The sequence below is a fragment of the Limanda limanda genome, chromosome 15 (genome assembly GCF_963576545.1).
Source record: "Limanda limanda chromosome 15, fLimLim1.1, whole genome shotgun sequence".
Taxonomy (NCBI): domain Eukaryota; kingdom Metazoa; phylum Chordata; class Actinopteri; order Pleuronectiformes; family Pleuronectidae; genus Limanda; species Limanda limanda.
Window position 1 is genome coordinate 23,512,650 of NC_083650.1, and position 20,936 is coordinate 23,533,585.

The 20,936-nt window shown below is 40.3% G+C and overlaps 1 protein-coding gene across 1 annotated transcript in view; it reads left to right on the forward strand.

Annotated features, from left to right (window-relative positions):
* Window positions 1-20,366, forward strand: part of pdzd8 (PDZ domain containing 8) — a 41,911-nt gene extending 21,545 nt beyond the window's left edge. The window contains exons 4-5 of the mRNA XM_061087135.1: window positions 14,733-14,895; window positions 15,102-20,366. Of these exons, the coding sequence (XP_060943118.1) occupies window positions 14,733-14,895; window positions 15,102-17,458 (2,520 nt within the window). The 3' untranslated portion in view covers window positions 17,459-20,366. The remainder of the gene's footprint in view (window positions 1-14,732; window positions 14,896-15,101) is intronic.
* Window positions 20,367-20,936: the final 570 nt, after the last annotated feature.

Genomic DNA, 20,936 nt, shown 5'->3' on the forward strand with positions numbered 1-20,936 from the left:
GGAGTATATAATGGCATTTATGAAAAGAATAAATATATAAAATGAACGAATGAATCAGATACATGAGATCAAGCATAGACATGTCAAAATGTCAACACATAAAATAGAGAAAACTCACATAAGCAGGATGTTGGATGAACACTTTCTATTTATAACACAATAGAACAATATTAAAAGAACAATTTCAAATTAAAATCTGAATACAATATTGATGAGATGTTAAAAGATTAGACAATATTTATATCATGGACTCTGTTTAAATCAGCAGTAACGTTACAGATCATGTTTCATGAGATCTGCTTGCTTTTCCATGTTGTCTCATTGTCCTGGTAAAACCATCTTATCCCAGCAAGCCACTGGCTCTTGCTGTTGTGCAGGATCCTGTGAAATATAATGAGTGCACAGGAAGAGAAATGTGCAGCACAGCCAGATGGAAAGGTAATGACACTTAAAAAAAAACGGTTTTGTAACTTTTTTTTTTTTTTTTTAAATCAATGAAAATATTGAATTTGGTTAAGTTTAATTTTTAGACTGCATTTTCTCATGTCTTTTATCGACATCGAATGCAGACATGCCCTTAGTGCATTTGTTACAGTCTTAAATAAATGCCAATAAAGTGCTAGAATATGTGCAACAGCAAACAGCATTTATCGACAACATATTGTCGACTTGCACATGTGACACAAACACATTTGCAGACCTTCCTCCAGGACTGATTGAACACCATGGTCAGTTAGAGGTGCAGCCAGCAATCCAATAAGTAATGAATGTGTGAACTGATCCACCCCAACACTTGACCAGTGCAGCCATCCGCACAGCCCCCTCCAAGTGGACCCACTTCAAAGCACTTGTTTCCCTTTTTAGTTAATATAGGCATAGAGATGCAGATTCACAGTGGCATTTGAGCCTTATTTATCAGACCTCCCCAGTCTGCATGTCCCCAGCAGGACTCCGTAGTCAGGATTAAAGGCTATAGCATCTGGTAAAGGTCAATTCGCCATCGACTTCTCCCCTGATGATTGCAAGATATGAGCTTCCCTTGGCTCCCTTATGATAACAGCAGCTTGTCTCGTGTATGTTAATGCTTTTCATGCCATTTGAACATCCTCTCATTTTAACCAGTGTGAGCCACTTGCTGCTGCTTCTCACTGCACCATGTGTCTTTATTCCCAAGGGGGGAGCCGCTCTCATCAGGAGGGGTCCCTGGACTGTTTTCAACATGGCTTTCAGGGCTTGGTTCAAATTTCTATCTTCCAGCTGCATATCACTGTTTAGTTTCTGCTTGCACACACAATGGAGAGTCACAATACCAGTTATGAATGGGCCTGGGAGACACTGGCTTGTTTTTAATGAGCTATTCACAGGCAATCTGCTGCTCTGTGTTGTTTTCAGTTGACAAATATTAATTCTCCACCTTACGTGTTATTAACTGCTGCTGATATGTTTGACTTTATCCAGCTCTGGTTTTGTCATCGTCATTGCTTTGCCAGCAGTGTTATGAACAGTAGCTCTTCGGTCACACACTAATCATACCAATGCTGCCTTAAATGTTCGTCAGTGGAGCTTTGTTTTGTATTTGGGGTGAAGTTGTTGGCAGTTAATTATTTTATTATTTCATTAATTTAGCAAATTACAAAATATTTGCCATTTACAGGTTTGCAGGTTATTTCAGCATTCATGCTCATTCATATCACTTGATACCAAACACCCTTTGAATAGTTATGAATTGCGAAAAACAAAACAAGTGATTTGAAGGTGTAATTAAAAATGCTAGTTTCAGCCCTGAAAATACCAAATCATTTAAGTACTGTGGATTATTTCTGATATTAGAGATTCGTACAAGTATAGGCGTCAATGTGGACATTATGTGAAATGTCTGTATTTTTAAGAATAAATGTTTGAGATTATATTATCAGTACTCATACATTTCTAGTCTGGACCTTGTGTATTTTGGGTTTTGAGGTGAAAATAAAACCTAGTAGTTCTGAATGGATTCTTATTGTACAGAGAAAGAAGTAATGCTGCGTCCCATTGGTCCACGCATCTGCACAATGGGGTAAATGAAAGCCAGTGTGATTGCAGTGTGAGGCTGGGCGGCTGTTTTTGTTTTTTTATTACTCGTTTATGGTGTGTTGAGGGTTGGGGGCGGGGGTGGGGATCTGTCAGGCGTGTTTGCACATCTGCCCAGTCAATTCCATCGTCTGCACTGAGAGCTGATGCTTGCTGACAGCTTGACCGAAGGGACTTTCAATATGTGTGTTTGTGTGTCTGTGTGCACAAACACTACAGCTCCATGCCTTGTTGTGTAAAGGTGGTTACACTTGTGGGTGGTTTTGTCTTGTGTAAAAAGATGTGTGTGTGTGTGTGTGTGTGTGTCAGTCATACGGCTGTGTTCCACTGGATGTTGTGTGTGTGTGGTCAGGGTCGTGGCCCAGGGCCCAAAATGATCCAGTTTCCCAGACTTGAAGCCACTGTAATTTATTATCAGTGAACATGGAACATCTGTTATTAGAGGTCAGATTAGACAAAATATGTCCGGCTTCTCATCACACATAAGTTTAGGCTTAGAACAATTTAACAGCCACTCATTTCCCTTCAGGTCTTAAACATCTGATTAACATGTTTCAGTTTGATGAGTTTCTTACTGCTCTTGTCACTTTTAACCCTTTTCTAAATCAGGGGCCTTCTTTACTGTTAGCTCTGAGCAAAGCCAGATATCAATGAATATATTCTGAAAATGGTCCCCTATTCAAACACACTGTGTATCCTGGCCCCGCCCCTGACTTCAAGTAAACCTAATTAAATTAGATTATAATTTCTTTAACGTTCATTCATTTAAAATGGAGTTCATTCATTTATTTGCAAACATGTATTTGTATTTTATTAGTTTTATATTTTACAACTTGTTTTGTATTTTACAACTGCACTGGCCCAGTTTCAATTTGAAGAACTATTAAAACAATTATAGCTGTCATTAGGTAATATGATAAAAATTGTGGGGAACCAGTGAAACAATTCCTATTGAAGTAGCTACTAGAGAGAATGAGTTTCTTAATCTTTAATTTAAATGGTAATGAACCGTCAATAGACTCTTTGGGGCGTCACAAACAGTGAGTGGACAGAATCTTCAAGTGTCTCGAGCTTGCTGGTCCCCAGTCTGCTGCAGTCTTGTTGATTTTGTCTTTTAACCTTTCTTTTAACCTTAAAGAAGAGCAAATGTATCATGCTAAGTTGTACCTGAATTTTAGGTAGAGACTTTCTGATACCAGCACCAGAAATACCTGTGATACTGCCGAGAATGTGTGGTCAGGCATCAGTGAGTACACACGTCTGTCCCGTTCCGATTCCACCTTCTTCAAACTGCAAACTTTTCTTAGAGTCGGCCAAAGCTTAACTTTCAGCAGCTGGGAATATTTCACGCTGGAATGTCCCATAGGTAAAAAGGCAACAATAACTTTTTGCAGGTGTAATCTTTGCCATTTACAACAGTTATAATTTCATAATGCTTTTGAAGAACCATAGCATGAAAGAGAACGAGGAATTCATATTAATTTTAAAAGTAATTCAGGCTGTCAGCTAATAGATTAGAAAAAAAAAGGTTCCCTCTGAAATGTATCAGAGTGGAAGTATGTAGTAGCACAAAATGGAGATACGTACTTGCACATTATGAAAAGAAGAAATATTTGAGATTGTTAAAAATATGAATTTATTAGTTTACTCTGTTCTGTATCCTCCACAGTGTTTATATTCAAGTCACCAAATTGTGTACATTTCACTTATAATCTAAACTAATTTAAGTTACAGTAAAACCGAAGTGTTGCATATTTTATTGAATACTATGAGCATTCTGAGAATACAATGCAGTGTTTTGCACACTATGCCTCAGGACAGAGTTTTGTGGTGTTTTTGTTCAGTCATGTAATGAAAACATACGAGAGTCTGGTCCACAGCTGGTACCCAAGATCAGCCAGGCCACTATTTCTTATTCCTCACTTCGCACACACACACACACGCACACGCACGCACACACGCACACGCAGAGCCACACCAGTCATCAGGCTTGAAGAGGGTGAACAGGGAATTTTATGCAGGTGATTTCAGCGTCTGTGACGCACCCCCTACACAAACTCATAGACACGTACACAACCCTCCCCATCACAGTGATTGTTTGATGTTCCACTCAGGGTGTCTTTGTGTCTTTAATCAGACCCGGACCCGATGAAAGACAGTTGGTTGATGAGACAACACACTCGTGCATGCACACAAACACACAAGCACATGTGACACACACACAGACAAACACACACAGACACACAGACACACAGACACACACACACACACACACACACACACACACACACACACACACACACACACACACACACACTATGTAACAATGAGTCATCTGAAGCACCACACAGACCACCGCTTCACTTTCCAATCTGAATTTTTGGGGAGTGGAGAATATGGGTGAAATAATCGATCCTAGTATTTGCAGCCTTATAGCAACATATTTTTTACAGTGTAGAATGATTTCAGGGAAATAATTAATAAACTGCTAATTGACAAAGATACATTTTATAAAGAACGCGGGCTGGGTGTTGTAATGATCTCTTTACAATACCTTACCTTGGAGATGGTAAACATGACTCTCAGTCAAAACACATGTCTCCTGACACTTTAAATGTATGATTGTGTCTGTCTTTAAATATGCAAACTACACAGTGTGATCACTCTTGTTTGTCGTCAAAATCGAACAGCAGCAAAGGGAGCATATCACCGTTGTCATTTTTCCGTAACGCACACATTGACTCGGAGCGAGTGACGCATTCATCATCTGCTTCCGCCTCGCTGTGGCCCGTTCTAATTCTGTTTGACAACCGCTGTCCGTGTGGCGGAAAGCAGATTAAAGGCATGAGAGGTTGGTCCTACAAGCTGTTTGTTTCTAATCGCTTCTTCCACTGATCAATTCACTTCAGGGGAAACTCAATACACAGGCCGCTATGTGCATGACAGACGGAGCAAAGGCTTTATTACAGATTTCTTGCTATTTTCATTTGAAATGTTTTTTTTCAAATTCTGTAGACTTGGTTCACTCAATAGAACAGACATGACCTGCCGCTGCTGAGTGTCAAAATTGGTTCTCACAACTCCAAATAATGCTGATTTGTAATAAAGTCTCGATCAATGAAGCTATCAAATTCCAATGTTGCCCACTATCTGTAAATAATGTATCAAAATAAATCTGCTCTCTGAATATGGTCCCTGTTATGTGTATTTTGAAGCGTATGAGGTACATTCATGTCACAACCATGACATTAAACAGGAATAGAATAACATGTACTGACTATTAACCTCTAAACATTGCTCTTTTAAAATGACCAGTCTGTAATTTCCACAAATTATTGCTAAAAAATAAATGGGAGATGATCAGGTCCAAAAACATCAATATTTCGGTGTTGCAAAGATTTAGATATGCTTGTGGTTTCTCTTTGTGATGATGTTGCTCGGATCACATCCGGCAGCGTAGGCAACAAGTTGATGTTGGTTTATTAACTCCCTCTTATCTTTGAGTAAAGCTGAGATAATACAGACTCTTAAATTTATAAAATTACTCTGAATGGCCTTTCTTTCCATCTACAAGGATCTGACAACTGACATGACGTAGGCCTGTCTGTTTTTCTTCGTCTGTGTCAGTTTTATTCAGAGTGATGGTAACCACAGAGTATATTTGCGGTTTCTACTTCTGCTTAACAAAAATGACATTATATCCGACGTATTGGGCAGCAGCAGAGCCAAATGTAATGAAAGCATTTATTTTTGTTGCTCTCTTCCTTCCAGACTAGGAGTGGAATGACGTGCGAATCGGCTATTTGTTATAGTTGTGTTTCGAATAGGAGATCAAAGGGCCGGCTGAGATCAGACGCTAATAACTGGTAGCCTGTTTACGTACAGGCTGGAATTAGGTGTGAAACCGTGCAAATGTTAAATGAATGATAAGTAAATGTCTTGTGGTCAAGTGGTCACATCGTTTCTTAAAGTCACCAGACAGCAAAAAGACACTTTGGCAATCCCAGCATCTAAAGCAGCTGGTGGGGAGGGAGATACGCCGAGTGCGTGCATGACAGACGAGCACTGGTGTTCAAAGAACTGAAATGCCAAATTGATAACGAGGGAAATGGTGTCTTCTTCCCTTTCTGAACCAGTGCTAGTTCTTCAGAATGTAGTTGTCATTTAATGAACTGGAATGATGTAACAGTCATGACAGATCATTATTTTTCAATGGCAGGACAATGACAGTGCTACAGAAAGGGAGTGTGTGGGCGACCGAACCACCGCTGCTGTCGATACAAGTGCAAATTAGGCTGGGCACCTTTTTTGTTGGTCCATGTCTCCATAACAACTCCTTTGTTCTTAACGCTTTTGAAACCTGCTCGCCATGATGAAAAAAAAAAAGGCAGCTTGAAAATTCAGATAAAGCCACACGGTAAACAAGTGTGAAGCTAAACTCCATGGTGGTTTTGCCCAAGAAAGACGCGTCATCCACTGCTTAATTGTACGTGATTGTGTTGAATTAGGTCGTGAGAATATCTGCCCCATTATTCTGTGTGTGGGTCCAGATCGTAATCTTTTATATATTGACATTGGTTTACAGTTGGTCTGTGGTCAGCGTATGTGACAAACATATTAATCGTAAATGAAGAAAGGAACATCTGTGAGTTGTGATAGTGTCATTCACGGATGGCTTCACACTGACTTAAAACCAACCTATTCCATGTAGGTGAGTTTCCTGCTTCTTTAAAAGAGACAGTGAAGTGCAACAATGACCAATGGTTGTAATTGTCCAGATAAAAATCTAGGTCAAAATCTGTTCTTTTAGCAGGTTTCTTATTTATCATTTATCAATAGAGCCTAAATGCAGTAAAACCCAACAACGAGCTGTTGATTGTTCAATTACCCCCAAAAAAAATCTGTATTTATAATCATTATTCAATATTTCAAAAACATTTAATAAAAATAGTATCTATTGTTTTTCTAAAAGAGTCGTGAATTTACCTGTATCTGTCTGTACAGATTAGTTTCCACAAGATCAGATTTTTACCACATGATCTTCAAAGCCCAAATAATGTGATTGCTAAATTATCGCAGAGTTAACAGAATGTTTGCAAAAAATAATAATAATAACACCAGTCAAATTCTTATTTTTGTTTATTTGACCTCTTGTCTCTCCTCAGCTTTATCATGTGTATTAAAAACATGATATCAATATTCATATCAGAGTAATTATCTTTAACAGAATATTGTGACACTAGTATGTCCTCTAACTCTGCAGTAGATCAGTAGCCCTACCTGACAACCAATGGTAGTGGATGGTAATAACCAGTGGAAATTCCTCTTTTAAACTTTTCATCAAATCACAACAGTACTTTAACTACCTTCACAAGGAATAGTAACATATCATCTTGATCTGTTTTCTTTGAAAATAGTACGGTTCAGCCCATTCCAACCACATGGTAATGCAAGGAACTTTTATTTTTATTTTCTGTTCCTCCCCAATAAACAACATTATGAAAGGCTAAAGAGTGAATGATTTGCGTCCTGCTCACGGGTGTGGTTTAAAGCTTGCTGTTATAGAGACAAGGGAGATGCAAATTGTTTAAAAACAGATGTCCATATCTGATGTTTAACATAAATTAGCTTTTAAAAGTGTTAGCTAATGGAAACAGAAGAGAGCTAGAGAAAGTAGGACAGAGCCTGGCTCTTGTCTGACCTCCGCACAGCTACACAATCACACCGTGAAGCAGCTTGGAAGTCAGTTTTTATAAGTTATGGTCGGATACAGGACCATCTATCCAATGAAGGATATTGTTTTTATGACTTCTTTTACCATTTTCAACACATCTTCAATACAAATTTATGTATCATTTCATATTATATTCTCTAGCTCTTACTATATTTACAATTTTTCAATTAATGTTTATTGCCTCCCTTTGGCAAGAGCAGTGACTTTTGGAAGTAAACTAATTAGTTCAGTTGAACGTATCAAGAGGAGATTGAGCCAAACACTGTTGTGATAACATCATATTCCATGGAAACATTCAGTTGATGTCTTAACAACACTGCTCTGGGATAGCGTACTAAATAGAATGGAAATGCTCCAATGCAGATTTCATACTGTAATTCAACACGCGTCTGTGATATTGTGTCTCAGAACATGTAGCACACAATATGCGTCACTGTTAACCCGCCTAATAAGTACCTACGTAAACACCCAGGCAGTCACTGGCCGTGCACACCACCCCTTAGCCCGCTCCACCCCCATCACCACCGGGGCTACTAATTGGATGTGGCAGGGAATTGCGGCGCACTTGCCTCGCAGCGACTTGTACCCTATAACCATACACAAATCGATCTGACATGTGGTATTAGATTAAATTACCAAGCAGCGCAGTGACAAGGAAAAGGATTTGTTCAACCCTCACCTCTCCGTCTCACACGCACCCTCCCAGACCTGCTGCAGAACAGAGGGATGTTCAGCCAAGCAACAGCAGACGCTGCTCTGTCCAAGATATCCATCAAACCAGGGTTTCAGGCCAACCCGCAGCCAGCCACCTCTCCCTGCAGACCTGTATTAGTACTCATAATCTCCTCATAACTTATTCAATGGTGTCTAGTATAAAACATTTTACATAAATGGTAAATGGTCTGAATTTTATTGAGCTTGATGACCACAAAAAGCGCTTTACATTACATCTTTCACCCATTCACACACACATTCACACAGTGCATCTATGGGCAACAGTTTTCTACCAGCAATCAACATGTACTGCTTCAAATGCCTTAAAATCTGTTAATAGTCAAATGAGAACAATAGTCTGTTGTTTAATAGTAAATATAACTGTCTTTAATAATTTACTGTTCAGGTATCAGTCTTACATTTCATTCTGCATTCATCCTCAAGACTGTATATAAAAAAGGACGACATGACATAGTTATTTGATGCTATTAAAACTGGATTCAATGTCACGATTGACTTTGGGATTGGTTAAGCATGTATATTGGCGATACCATGACTCCCTTCTCCGATTGCAACTGCATAGACTCCAAAATACTTCAGATGGTAGCGTTTTGAATATTGTTTTATTCAAATATTCAAATATTATTTGATATTATGGCTTCATTTCTGGATGGTGGCAGAAATTGAAGATGCTTTGTCCATCTGGATACACAGTGCATGTTTTATGCTTTTACCTTTGGGTGGAATCATCAATAAATACCAGTGTCAGTTTGAGTTGGGTCTTACACGCCAAAACAATAAATGTCTCATAGAGCCAAGACTCTGGCAGGTATGGCCGTAGACATCATGCCATCATGAGTTTTTAAAAGTTATGAATTTGTCTTTATCGTCAGAAAATCTCATGAAAATTGTATTCAATACAATAAATAAATTCCATGTTACAAAGGCTCAGTAATTTCCTAAAATAGCTTGTCTCAGCAGGTTTTTAGCGAATGTTTGTTGAACAGGATTTGTAAGGGACTATATTTAGTTGAGTATTAGTCCACATGTTTGTGCTGTTGTAATTATTTCTGGCCGGTGGATTGGGTCAAAATATAACATGTCATCCAGTGCTGATGTGTTGGAAATATGTTTTTGGACAACAATGGAGCAACAGAGAAGTTGGATGCATCAGCTATTGTTGGTATACGTCTGAAAAATATACAATATCACCCTAGTGAACATTTTACAGACTGTCACTCCTAATTTCTTCTTATTCCAACACACCTACTCATTTTATATCGGGATCAATCCACATTCACAAGAAAATGTAACATTAGATGGACAGATAAAAAGTGTAAACTGCTGAGGAGTTTTGAGGAGTGACTGAATTTTGCATATATGACAAAAAAGCATTAGGTTTAGTTTTGTGAGGTGGTGACTCTTTTTGTGGGAGCAAGCCCTTGATATGTCTGAGTGTATGAAAAGGTGTAACAGAGGTCTTTTATCACACTGCTTGTTTGTTTCCTGGGATCAAAAGAGAACTTGTCTGGATGTGTGTCCTGGAGCGACATATTAACCTTTCCCTTGTTCTCCGTGGCAGTGCAGATAAAAGTGAGGCTGGCTCTGCTGAAATAGATGGTAAATTGCTCCATTTACATCTGGCCAGTTTGGGCTTGCTATGTTCTTTGTTTGTCGACTGCTCAGAGAAAAAGGAGCCGAGAGCTGCTTGTTGTCTTAGTCGATGTTAACAAGGTTAGTGAAGCCACTGCTGCTCAGGCCCCAAGAGAAAGCTGCACTGCGCGACAATTAAACTTCACATTTAGAGAAACACCAAACAGCACCCAACAAGTCGTTGGAGAAAGGATTTATATTCATTAAATGTTTTATTGAAGTGTCATAATAAACAATAGCTGTAGTGAGAGGAGTGTTTCATCCACTCCTGCATTTCGTTTAGCAAATACTTACCGTTAGAGACAATTCAAACAAACAACTGTATTCTGGTTTGAGAAGTGTTTCACTGGCTCACATCCAGTTTGACTCTAGTGGGCTCTTTAATTCTGGAGCGATTATGATGTTGCCGTGTATGAAACCTATTAAAATGATGAAGTCTTTTACAATGTGTTGAATGTTTCTGAGAGCAGAACTGTCCTAGATTTAAGCTGGTTTTTCTAATAGAAATGATGTCCAAAAGTATGTATAGAAAACCAAGGTTCTTTTTACAGAGAATATTCCTAAGTGGTGTAATTCTGTACAATTGGATACAACTATATTTCTTATGCTCTATTCTGGCTTGGGCAAGTGTGTAATAATTGCACAACTAAGTGCGTACCCTGGAAGTAGACGCCTCCATCTTTAGATCTGCTGCTGCAGAGCAGTGGTCTTATCACTGGAGTTTTGTGTGCTGTGCTACATAATTAGGTGCATATGAGGGTCTGTGACTGTGCATATATTGGTGCTGTAAGTGTGTGTAAAAGGTAGATTGCAGCTATTTGCACTTCAGCAGAATAAACTCGTATGACCTCCTTTGTAAATCTATTGAAGGCACAATGGCTGCACAGTGGTACAGCTGTACACACACAGCTACAGAGCTCCTTCAATTTGTGATGCTCTGCACCTTTCAGTGTTTTTTAACCTGAAATATCACTGTCCTGAATGTCTCTGTGTGAATCGTAAGTAAATGGTCTGTACTCAAAGCACTTTACACAGTACAGCTTTTGATATTCACCCATCCACACACATTCATACAGAGCATCTGCTGTATGTGCAACACCTTTCTCTATGAGAAGGGCCAGTTTTGGGCTTCAGCATCTTGCCCAAGGACACTTCGGCATGCAGAATGGGGAAGACTGGGATTGAAACCGTTGACCTTCTGGTCAGAGGACAACCGCTCTTCCCCCCCACTCATTACTGGCATCAGCTGCCAAATGTCTGCATAAAAAACTAGACCTCACCATCAGGCACTTTGTTTAACAACAGTAGCATATTTTTTAATTCCTCCATGTCATTGAAAATAGAATGCAAAAATTCTTCCTATCTATAATTTTAATGACAGTATGGCAAATGTTTTTTTTTTTTACTATAGTCTTTAATAATGCTAAACTCTTCACTACTCAACTCTTTAAAGCTGAGAATTTCCCCTCAACCATCAGAAATAAAGTATTTATATTAAAACTTTCTATTAAAGGGACTCTTACCTTTGTTGCATTTGAGAATTACAGCACATTCAAATCATCCTGCCTTCCTCCAATGCCCCACCCCCTCGTTCCCATCCGCGGTGTTTTTTTGAAGAAACTTTATTTACAAGCAGACTTACAATTACTGCCTCCGCGCACGCACGTGAGTTTTTGTTTACCAAAGCAATGGATTCGGTAAGTTATATACATTTACATTCACATATGATGACGGGCCTGAATGCGCCACAAGAAGCAGACGGAAAACCTGCATGTCCATGCAGCAAACAGACAGGTCTGTCGGCCAATAAGGTCCTTCGGTCCGAAGAATTTTATTGGTTGAAGTTTTCACTAAATATTATGAGAGTGAAATAATTGTTTGTTTTTACTCCTGGTGGGTCTGTCTTGCATTTTAGAGTGTCATTACCTTATTAATACCAATTTAACCTTATCCAAAAAAAGTGTAAAAATGCAACAAAGGTAAGAGTCCCTTTTAAACTATGAAAATTATTTCATTTTTAATGTCTGTGTGGCCACATAACTGTGATCAGATCAGAGATGGACTGGACTGTCAGTTGCGTATTGTGGATACATGTGCTATTGTTAACAACTTTAGGTCTCAGAGCGTTTTCCCACAGAGCCGAGCTGCTCACTAACTAATGGTCATTGTGTGATGTGAAGCCGAATGGGCCTTTAGAGTCTACATTCTCCCTACAGCAACGTGCCTTTCTCTGCAACGTCGTTAGCCTTCATGGAAGAGCTGTAACATGGCCTGATCAGATTAAAGTCAGACACACACACACACACACACTTACACACACACACACACACACACACACACACACACACACACACACACACGTTGTCATAGGTCACCTTTGGGGACTTTAAATAGATTTTACATTAATTTCTGAATGACTTATTCTAACCATAAATACTATTTCTCTAACCCTAAACTTAATCAAAAACACTTTATTGACACTTTACACTTGATCAAAACATCTGCTTTTTCCCCAGTTAGACAAGCTTTCCCCCGTACCCTGGTTTTTAGTCTGATTTTGTCCCCAAAGGTAAACTATATCAGAAACGTGCACACACATATATACACAAACATACATCAATGCTGAATAAGAGGCTCTTACTAAGAAAAGAGTATTCGCTTTAACAAGTCTTTAAAAAATGTGTCTAGTCACTGTGTTGAAAGACCTACTCATAACAGATTGGCAAATATGAGGGATTTAATAAAACTCTTCACTCTTACCAATTTTCTTGTATTTAAAGATTTCTCTTATTTTTAAATAGCTATAAATAGTTCTTCCGAGGGAAAGACCTAACTTACCTTTACTTAAGAATCATGATGCATTAATCTGAAGGACTGGAAGCACTATAGTAAAACATTCCTTGTTAACATTTATGTGTTTGAAACTTGCCAACAAATGGAGGAGAGCAGGTTCTTTAGCAATTTGGTTGTCAGTTATGATAATGATCCAGCTTTTCCATCTTGTATAGATCATCTGTTTATTGGAGGCCAGCCCTAACTCAATCACTGCCCTTCTACCAGAACCTGTTACAAATGACAGCAAGGGAAATTACAGTCATTCATCTCCGTCAACCCACATCACGTCTGCCCCTCTTCTCTCTCTGTTGAATCAGGACACTCGTACTATCTTCTCCTCCACCTCATTTAGCTGTTTCCCTGTACCTGGAAATATTCCACCATAGGTCTCCGGGACGCTGACAGTCTCCACCAATCACTGCTGAAATCACATGGAACACAAACCCAGATGATCATCAGCATAGGAGTTGCAAATGTCGCTATAGTATACAGTCATTTGACTAACGGCCTGTCAGGCATGAAGCAGGTCACCTCCGCATCACAACAGGTGTGTTGTGGGATATGTGACTTGGACTGTGTGCAGTGGCTGTTATTAAGGCAGCCGGGGGTGGAGGTTTAATTGCAGCTCTCTCCTCTCCTACAGAATTGCCACTCTCAGTTTGAGTCTCCCTTTAAAGTGCTGGAGGCAGATGTCAGTGAAGCTGTTGAAGCATTTGTCAGCATACAGCTTTTTTCTTCATTCTTTTGCATCTAGACCAAAAAAATTCAGTGCCTGTGAGTTATAGACGTTCAGCATTTAAAATATAAACAGTGAACTATTGGTTATTTATTTACCTTTTGTCTTGTAAACATGATATGTTTTCATTCAGTGCTACTCACCAAAATGCATTGTACATAAAATGGATGCAAACTGTATGTTCTGGAATGGAGCTCACTTTACTGAGATTAGGGTAAAGGAGAACCATTACTGATGCTATGATACACTGCTCCTCCTGATAGCCGCCCACACCACAGGTGCATTATACAAATACAGTATTAACAAACACCACAACTTTATTCACCAAATATATGTGACAATACCCTGATTTACAAAATTAAGTTTCCTACTCTTATACTGCAAAAAGTAGCCATAAGTATAAGTCATACATTATCATTTCCCTTCTAAGTACAATTTAATTCTGTGATCTAATAAGGTTGTTCATCAATATAGTATTTCATACTTTCCACCCTTTTTTTTCATAATGTTGTTTCAAACACAGTATATTAAAAATTCTTCCAAATCAATATGTATGATTAAAAACCAGGGTTATCCATTAATATTGAAAGATGTTTTAAAAAACTGGTTTAAAAGAAGGTTTCTGTTTGATAATCAACACTGTCTGACTTTATTTGGTTGTTTGTTTGGTGCAGCTCTAGATCAGGGGTCGGACCCAGGAGTATATATATTTTTTCATTTTCTTTAACATTGCAAGACATTTTTCACGAAATTGCATAGACTCATAAATATCAGTCCCGTAAACATCTCAGATTTTTCTCATCAAGACCCATGATTTACAATTGTGAATCAATGACAATTTCACAAATTGTGACCCAGATCAAATGCAGAGGAAAACATAGCCTCTTTGGTGGATGCCTTATTGAAATAGATGCATATGTTGACTATAACCTCTATTACAAATGCTAGTGTTTATTGCTCAGATTTTGTCTTATCACCTGTTTCCATCAGACGGAGGTTTTCAAGGGGCTATGTGGCAGCGTGGGGATGACCTTCAGGCATGTTCCTGCCACTGAAGGGGACGCAGTCCACGTCAGCATTGAGACGGTCACACCTAACTCTCCTGCATCCACGGCAGATCTGCAGAGGGGCGATCGCCTCATTGCCATTGGAGGTACGACATGTCAATGCACACATCAATAATAAGTTGATATCACAAGCTTTTTTTTGTTTGTTAATATAGTTAATACAACATATCTTTAAGACCACCAGATGTGGTTATAAATATCTATTTGACATTGTATAAATACTGTTTAAACCTGTCATTTATTTCTTTATGCAATCAACTGAAAACCCTGTCACTGTTGTTTCTGTTGACAGGTGTCAAAGTGACATCCTCAGTCCAAGTACCCAAACTGTTGAAGCAGGCTGGAGAGAGGGTAGTGGTCCTGTATGAGAGACCGGTTCGTCACCAGACTTCCTCTCTGGGAAGCTTAGGAACTCTTCAGGAAGGCTTTGGGCAGCTAGAAGAACCCGGTTTTATCCCTCAGCCAGGTGGCTATGAGGAGGACCCCGCCCCCATCACCAACCTTTCTGACATATCCGATGGCAAAGACATGGACTCTGAGTTTGAAGAGTTGATTGTGGACTCCAAACCTAGTCAGGCTGGTAGCCCTCACAGTACCACAAATACCAGTGAAACTAAGGAGGATTTCTTACTTACAGTAAACCAAAGCCCCAAAAGGACTGTGGCCAACTTGGCCTCCAAGCCCCTTGGTTCCATATCACCCATTCTAAACCGCAAGCTAAACCTGGTGGGTCTTCAGTCACCATTAAAGCCTCATCCCAAAGAATCACCAAAGCCCTCACCACATAAGACCAGTAGTGATCCAAGTGAGGGTCTGCAGCGGCCCACCGTCCCCCCCCCACCTCCTCCCTCTCGCCCCCCAGTGCCGCCAAGACCTCAGATAAGGTTGACAACAGCCTCTTCAGAAACCAGTCTTTTTGAAAGTGGCGATTCTGCTACAACTTCTAATGCAACAGTTGCTCCTATAGTGACTGCCGCCACTAGTGCTTCTGAAAAATCTCCAGAAAAGGTTCCTCTCACTGGAGCCAATGAGGAGAAGGCTGGCACAGAGAAAGTATGTGTCAAACAGGCTGACACAAAGCAGCCCACTAAGCCAAATGAGTCCACTGATGAGCTCCCAGCCCTTCCCACTGCAACCAGCAGTAGCAGGGCTGATCAAGCAAAGGACAAAGCTTCAGAGAGCTCGTGCAGCACACGAGACAGTCTAGAGGACCACTCCATTTGGGAATCTCCAGAAACCATGTTTCGTAATCAGACAACACGCTGGCCCAAAGCCTCGATGGTGTTCGATGTAGAGAGCAATCACAAGTACCTTAATGTGGCCCTGTGGTGCAAAGATCCCTTTAAGCTGGGCAGTTTGTTGTGTCTGGGTCATGTGAGTCTCCAACTGGAGCATGTAGCCCTGGAATGTATGGCCACATCTTCAGCAGAGTACCAGAGCACCTTTAGGCTGGGGCCTCCAGAGCCCAGAGCCAATGTCAGCCGCACTGCACTACGGAGTCTCGGCACCCACAAGGGCTTCAATGAGAAGCTGTGTTACGGAGATGTGACCCTGAACTTCTGCTATTTAGCTGAGGGTGACTTTGAGTTTCCAGGGGGGCTGGTAGAAAGAGAGCGAGAGGGAAGTCTTCTTGATGAAGATGTAAAGGAGAGGGAGAGGGAACATATCCCCTCAGCACCGCGGGATGACTTGGCCTTTGGCACCATGCAGTTGGTAGAGGTTCGTCACAACTTCCAGGACACCCAGTTCCAGAACCCCACCTGGTGTGAATACTGCAAGAAGAAGGTTTGGACCAAGGCAGCCTCTCAGTGTATGATCTGCGCCTATGTTTGCCACAAGAAGTGCCAGGACAAGTGCCTCTCTGAAAATCCCTTCTGTGTGGCGGCAACTGAACGTCGTGGAGCTGACCCTGAAGCCAAATCCACCATTACCCGGGCGACTGGACTAACTCGCCATATCATCAACACCAGCTCCCGCCTGCTTAATCTGCGGCAGGTACCTAAGACTCGGCTAGTTGAACAGGTGGTTGATGTGGTGCCTGGAGCGGTGGAACCCTCACCTAAGCATACACCCAACACTTCAGACAATGAGAGCAGTGATACTGAGACCTACACCAGTGGTGCGAGCCCCTCCAAGCAGCCCGTCAGCTGTGCTGGCAGCAGTAAACTTGTACGCAAGGAAGGTGGGCTGGATGACAGTGTGTTCATTGCTGTGAAGGAGATAGGGCGTGACCTGTACCGGGGGCTGCCCACAGAAGAGCGCTCCCAGAAACTTGAGTTGATGCTGGATAAACTGCAGCAGGAAATCGACCAGGAGCTGGAGCACAATAACGCCCTTATGCTAGAGGACAAGGAGGCCACAGATGTCCGTCGCAAAGCCCTTATTGGTACTGCCCTGGCCAAGTCTGGGGAGAGACTGCAGGCCCTTACCTTGCTAATGATCCATTACCGGGCTGGGATTGAAGACCTAGAGTCGGTGGAGAGCACCTCTCCTTCAGAGCAGCAAGGTTTTAAAGGAAAAGGAGAAGGCCTAGAAGACGATGCCTTGATGGGGACAGAGGTCTATGACAGTGAAATCTGCAGCCCAGTGGAGGTGCAACTGCTGGATGACATTACCGAGGAGCAGATCTGTGTGGAAGCACTCCACTAAATAAGACTAGAGAAATAAGTAAGAGGAACATGCTCTGTGCACCTTTCTCCCTATCAAACCGTTTCCTTTTGGACAGGAATTGCAGCAGTCGGTTTTAAATATTGGGGTTGTGAGGTCCAGTTTTTGATCCACTTCATTTTTACATGAAAGAAATGATAGGAAAAGGAATTTCCTCCCTAATAATTCATGGTAATCCTGTCATTGATGTTTTGATTTGCACAGTGTGGTGCCGTCCCCATGCTTTCCATGTGTCTCTGGGGTTTAAAAGGGAAACTTGAAAGCTACACTTATCTGCCCTCAGTAGTGCTGCACATTCATCCTTCAGTTTAGTTTTTCTCTTCAAAAGGTCATTGTAACAATCTGATTTGGTTTTCTTTCTTGTCTGTAACTGCTTTGGCATAAGGACTTGGGACTATGTGCACAAGTATGTGCTTCTAGTTTGAATTATCTTAATTTTGGAGAAATGGTATGTATTTAATATTTGTTTGTATGAAGGTGAAATATTGGAGTCAATATCAATGTGAACACTACTAAGGGAAAGTAGGTTTACACATCCACCTCTGTGTTTGTCTAATGACCGTCCAAGCAGTCATACATATCTTTTGCTTTGAGCACTGTTTACTGTAATATATTTGGATTTTAGAAGTGACTTTCCCTGCTCAAAAACTCTTTGTGATTTCAGCATGATTATAAGTAAAACCTAATATATAATTTGCCATTCTGTTGTTTTATTTGTTTGTGTTAGTCAGGCCAAACATGTTGTTACCCATAGTTCCCATAGAAGGATGTAAAAATGTAATTTGTTGGGGTTCTATTTCTTTTCTAATATGTATGTACGGTTTAAGTTACATTCTGTTCAGATTACCCATTCAAATTCTAAAACTCTTTGAAGGCACATAGCAAACTGTCATGGATGAGATGAGAACGGCACATAATTGCCTCTTTTTCATTGATTGTTTCCACGGATCTCATGATGTTGAAATTCTCCAACATTTGTTTATTTACCTGCTTGAATGTGGGGTTTTTTCTATGCTTGTGTGAACAAATGTTGATCTGAAACCCTTGTTGTGGTAAAATTTTGCTTTGTCCTCACAGCTGCAATTGGATTTACATTGGGGCTAAGGGTTGGGGTCAGGCATTTGCTTGGTATGTTAAGGAACTTCTTCAAGGAGCTGTGATGTGATTGAGTCCCGCTCTTTTGGCTTTGTGAGTTGTTTTCATACCCAAATGAATGTATGTACGGATGTTTCTGTTTTGTTTCTATTCAACTGTTTGGCACCACCTTCCCTTGTTTCCCAGCAAAACCATCTATCAAGCATTGATGTAGCCTATTACAATGATTCTATCAGCACTATCTACTGCTCCCAAAATGCCTTGCTGTTCATCCTTTACACCCTTAAAGAGCCTCTGGAAAACAATTACTTGTCAAGACGGTATATGTTGCTTTTGTGTATTTCAAGGAAACATCTATCCTTAACCACTGAGAATTTTCTGAATCTATTCTGTTGACGATGTTCTTTTCTTTCTTTCTTTATTCTGATGGTTATCTTGCCAATCAGTGCCACTTCAGATATTTCCAGAACAGCAAACAAAATTGAGTTTGATTGTGTTTAAATAAGGAGGTTGAGTTTAGTAGCTTTCTCTAAATATTAACACGGAGCAGCACATCAGAATTGTGGCGTTCAACAAATTGTCAAATTGGTGAACTCAGAGTAGACAGAAGTGTAGTGCCAATGTTTGATTGAAAGAGATTTGCTGTTCAGAACAAAAACAGCCAGTTATATATAACAGATTGATTAGCTTGAAGGCTGACCATAATCTCCAACACTGCATAACAGTGAATATGACCAGAATCCATAGAAAATCATAAAGCATTTATCATTGCAGCAGCCCATGGGAGTTGAGATAAATTTAGATTTCAAATAATGGTATAAGAGAAGTAATGAGCCAGACTTGAGCCTCGATCATACTTGGTGGACTTCACTCCAGTGGCGGGTTTGAAGAAGTGGACACGTTTCACACATGTACACAAGACAACATGATTTTAACCTCTGGACAGTACGAAGATGAGCTGCTTTGTTCGGCCGAACAACATGAGAAATTCCCCAAAACGGTGCGTGACTGCAATAAGACGCAAAAGGATGTGGAATACAGAACAAACGTCATGACATGCATACATTGCACTACACGATTATCCAAGTCACTTTTTTGGCGCATGCACAGTCTGCGTGCTTGCTGTGTGAACAGTCTGTGTAGTGTCATATTTTGGGTCGCATGCAGATCACATAGGGCGGACGCGAACCCTAGCTGACTCGGGCAGATTGCAAATCTTTTTGTGGACACCCAGATTACAGAAAGCATGAATTGGCCTTAAGTGGAAGCAAAGGACTATTTCATGCAATTTTTAGTATATTCGATATGTTGCTCATGTAGATATTGGCTTTTCGGCTGCTATTGTCAATCTCTCTCTGTCACTGTATATTCAGATTTTTGTGCAATATTTTTGTAGGAAATGAAACTGGTAATCTGCAATGAATCCCAATGTCTGTGATTTGTCTTCTTTTTTCTCTGAAAGTGTGTAGTTGATGTGCCCATCTTGGAGCCCAATGGAAATCTGGGAGGAGTTCACACTGTAAACCCCTCTTAGCCTGAGAAGCACTGCTTTTGCTGCTGCTGTTGTTGCGATGTGCTTTTCCACTGAACTCATAATCATATGCTTCTGCCACCCCTCCCCCAGTCCTAACCTTTGAAACTGCACCCGCTGTACGATTGTCCACCACAGCTTTCAGCAGGTCGACATGGTGTTTGTTTCTTTTTGTGTACGTGAGGGATGTAGTACAGCTTTCAAGGAGGCTCATGTGATGACGCTTTATTGTCCATAACCCAAATAAACAAGCTCAAAATGGTTGCTAACGCTCTGCTTTGTGGTTTAATCTTCAAAGGCACAATCTGTGATCCAAATGTAAACCGCGGTCACATCACCAGCAAATATCAAAGCACAAGATTTCCACCTTATGTTGCATCCAGACTGAATGATGGACAATTAACACTAACACAAGACAAGCAGAAAGTTAAAGGTTTATTTAAACAAACCAATGCCAGCCTGTATTTTAAATTGAAACTCAAATCATAAATGTAATGCATAATATATGACTATGAAAAGGTTACTGAGTTGATGAAAGATAGTTTAAACCCGCCCAAGGTCTTTCTCAGCAGAAATCTGCAAACCAACAACAGAGCATTTATTTATAAATTTACTTGAATTGGGCTTCGTACCCAATTTAATATTTTGTAAAATGTTTGCACATGTTTTTGTGAAAACTACCTTGACAACCATGCAGCTGACAACTTATGGCTCATTTGTGCATTTCTATGGGTGTATGCGGATGTCCATTCAATCTATGGGAATACTATGTGTTCGTGAATCTGTGCCAAAGGAAATCAGCATAAAAATGAATTGGCTTACAGGCTATAAGCT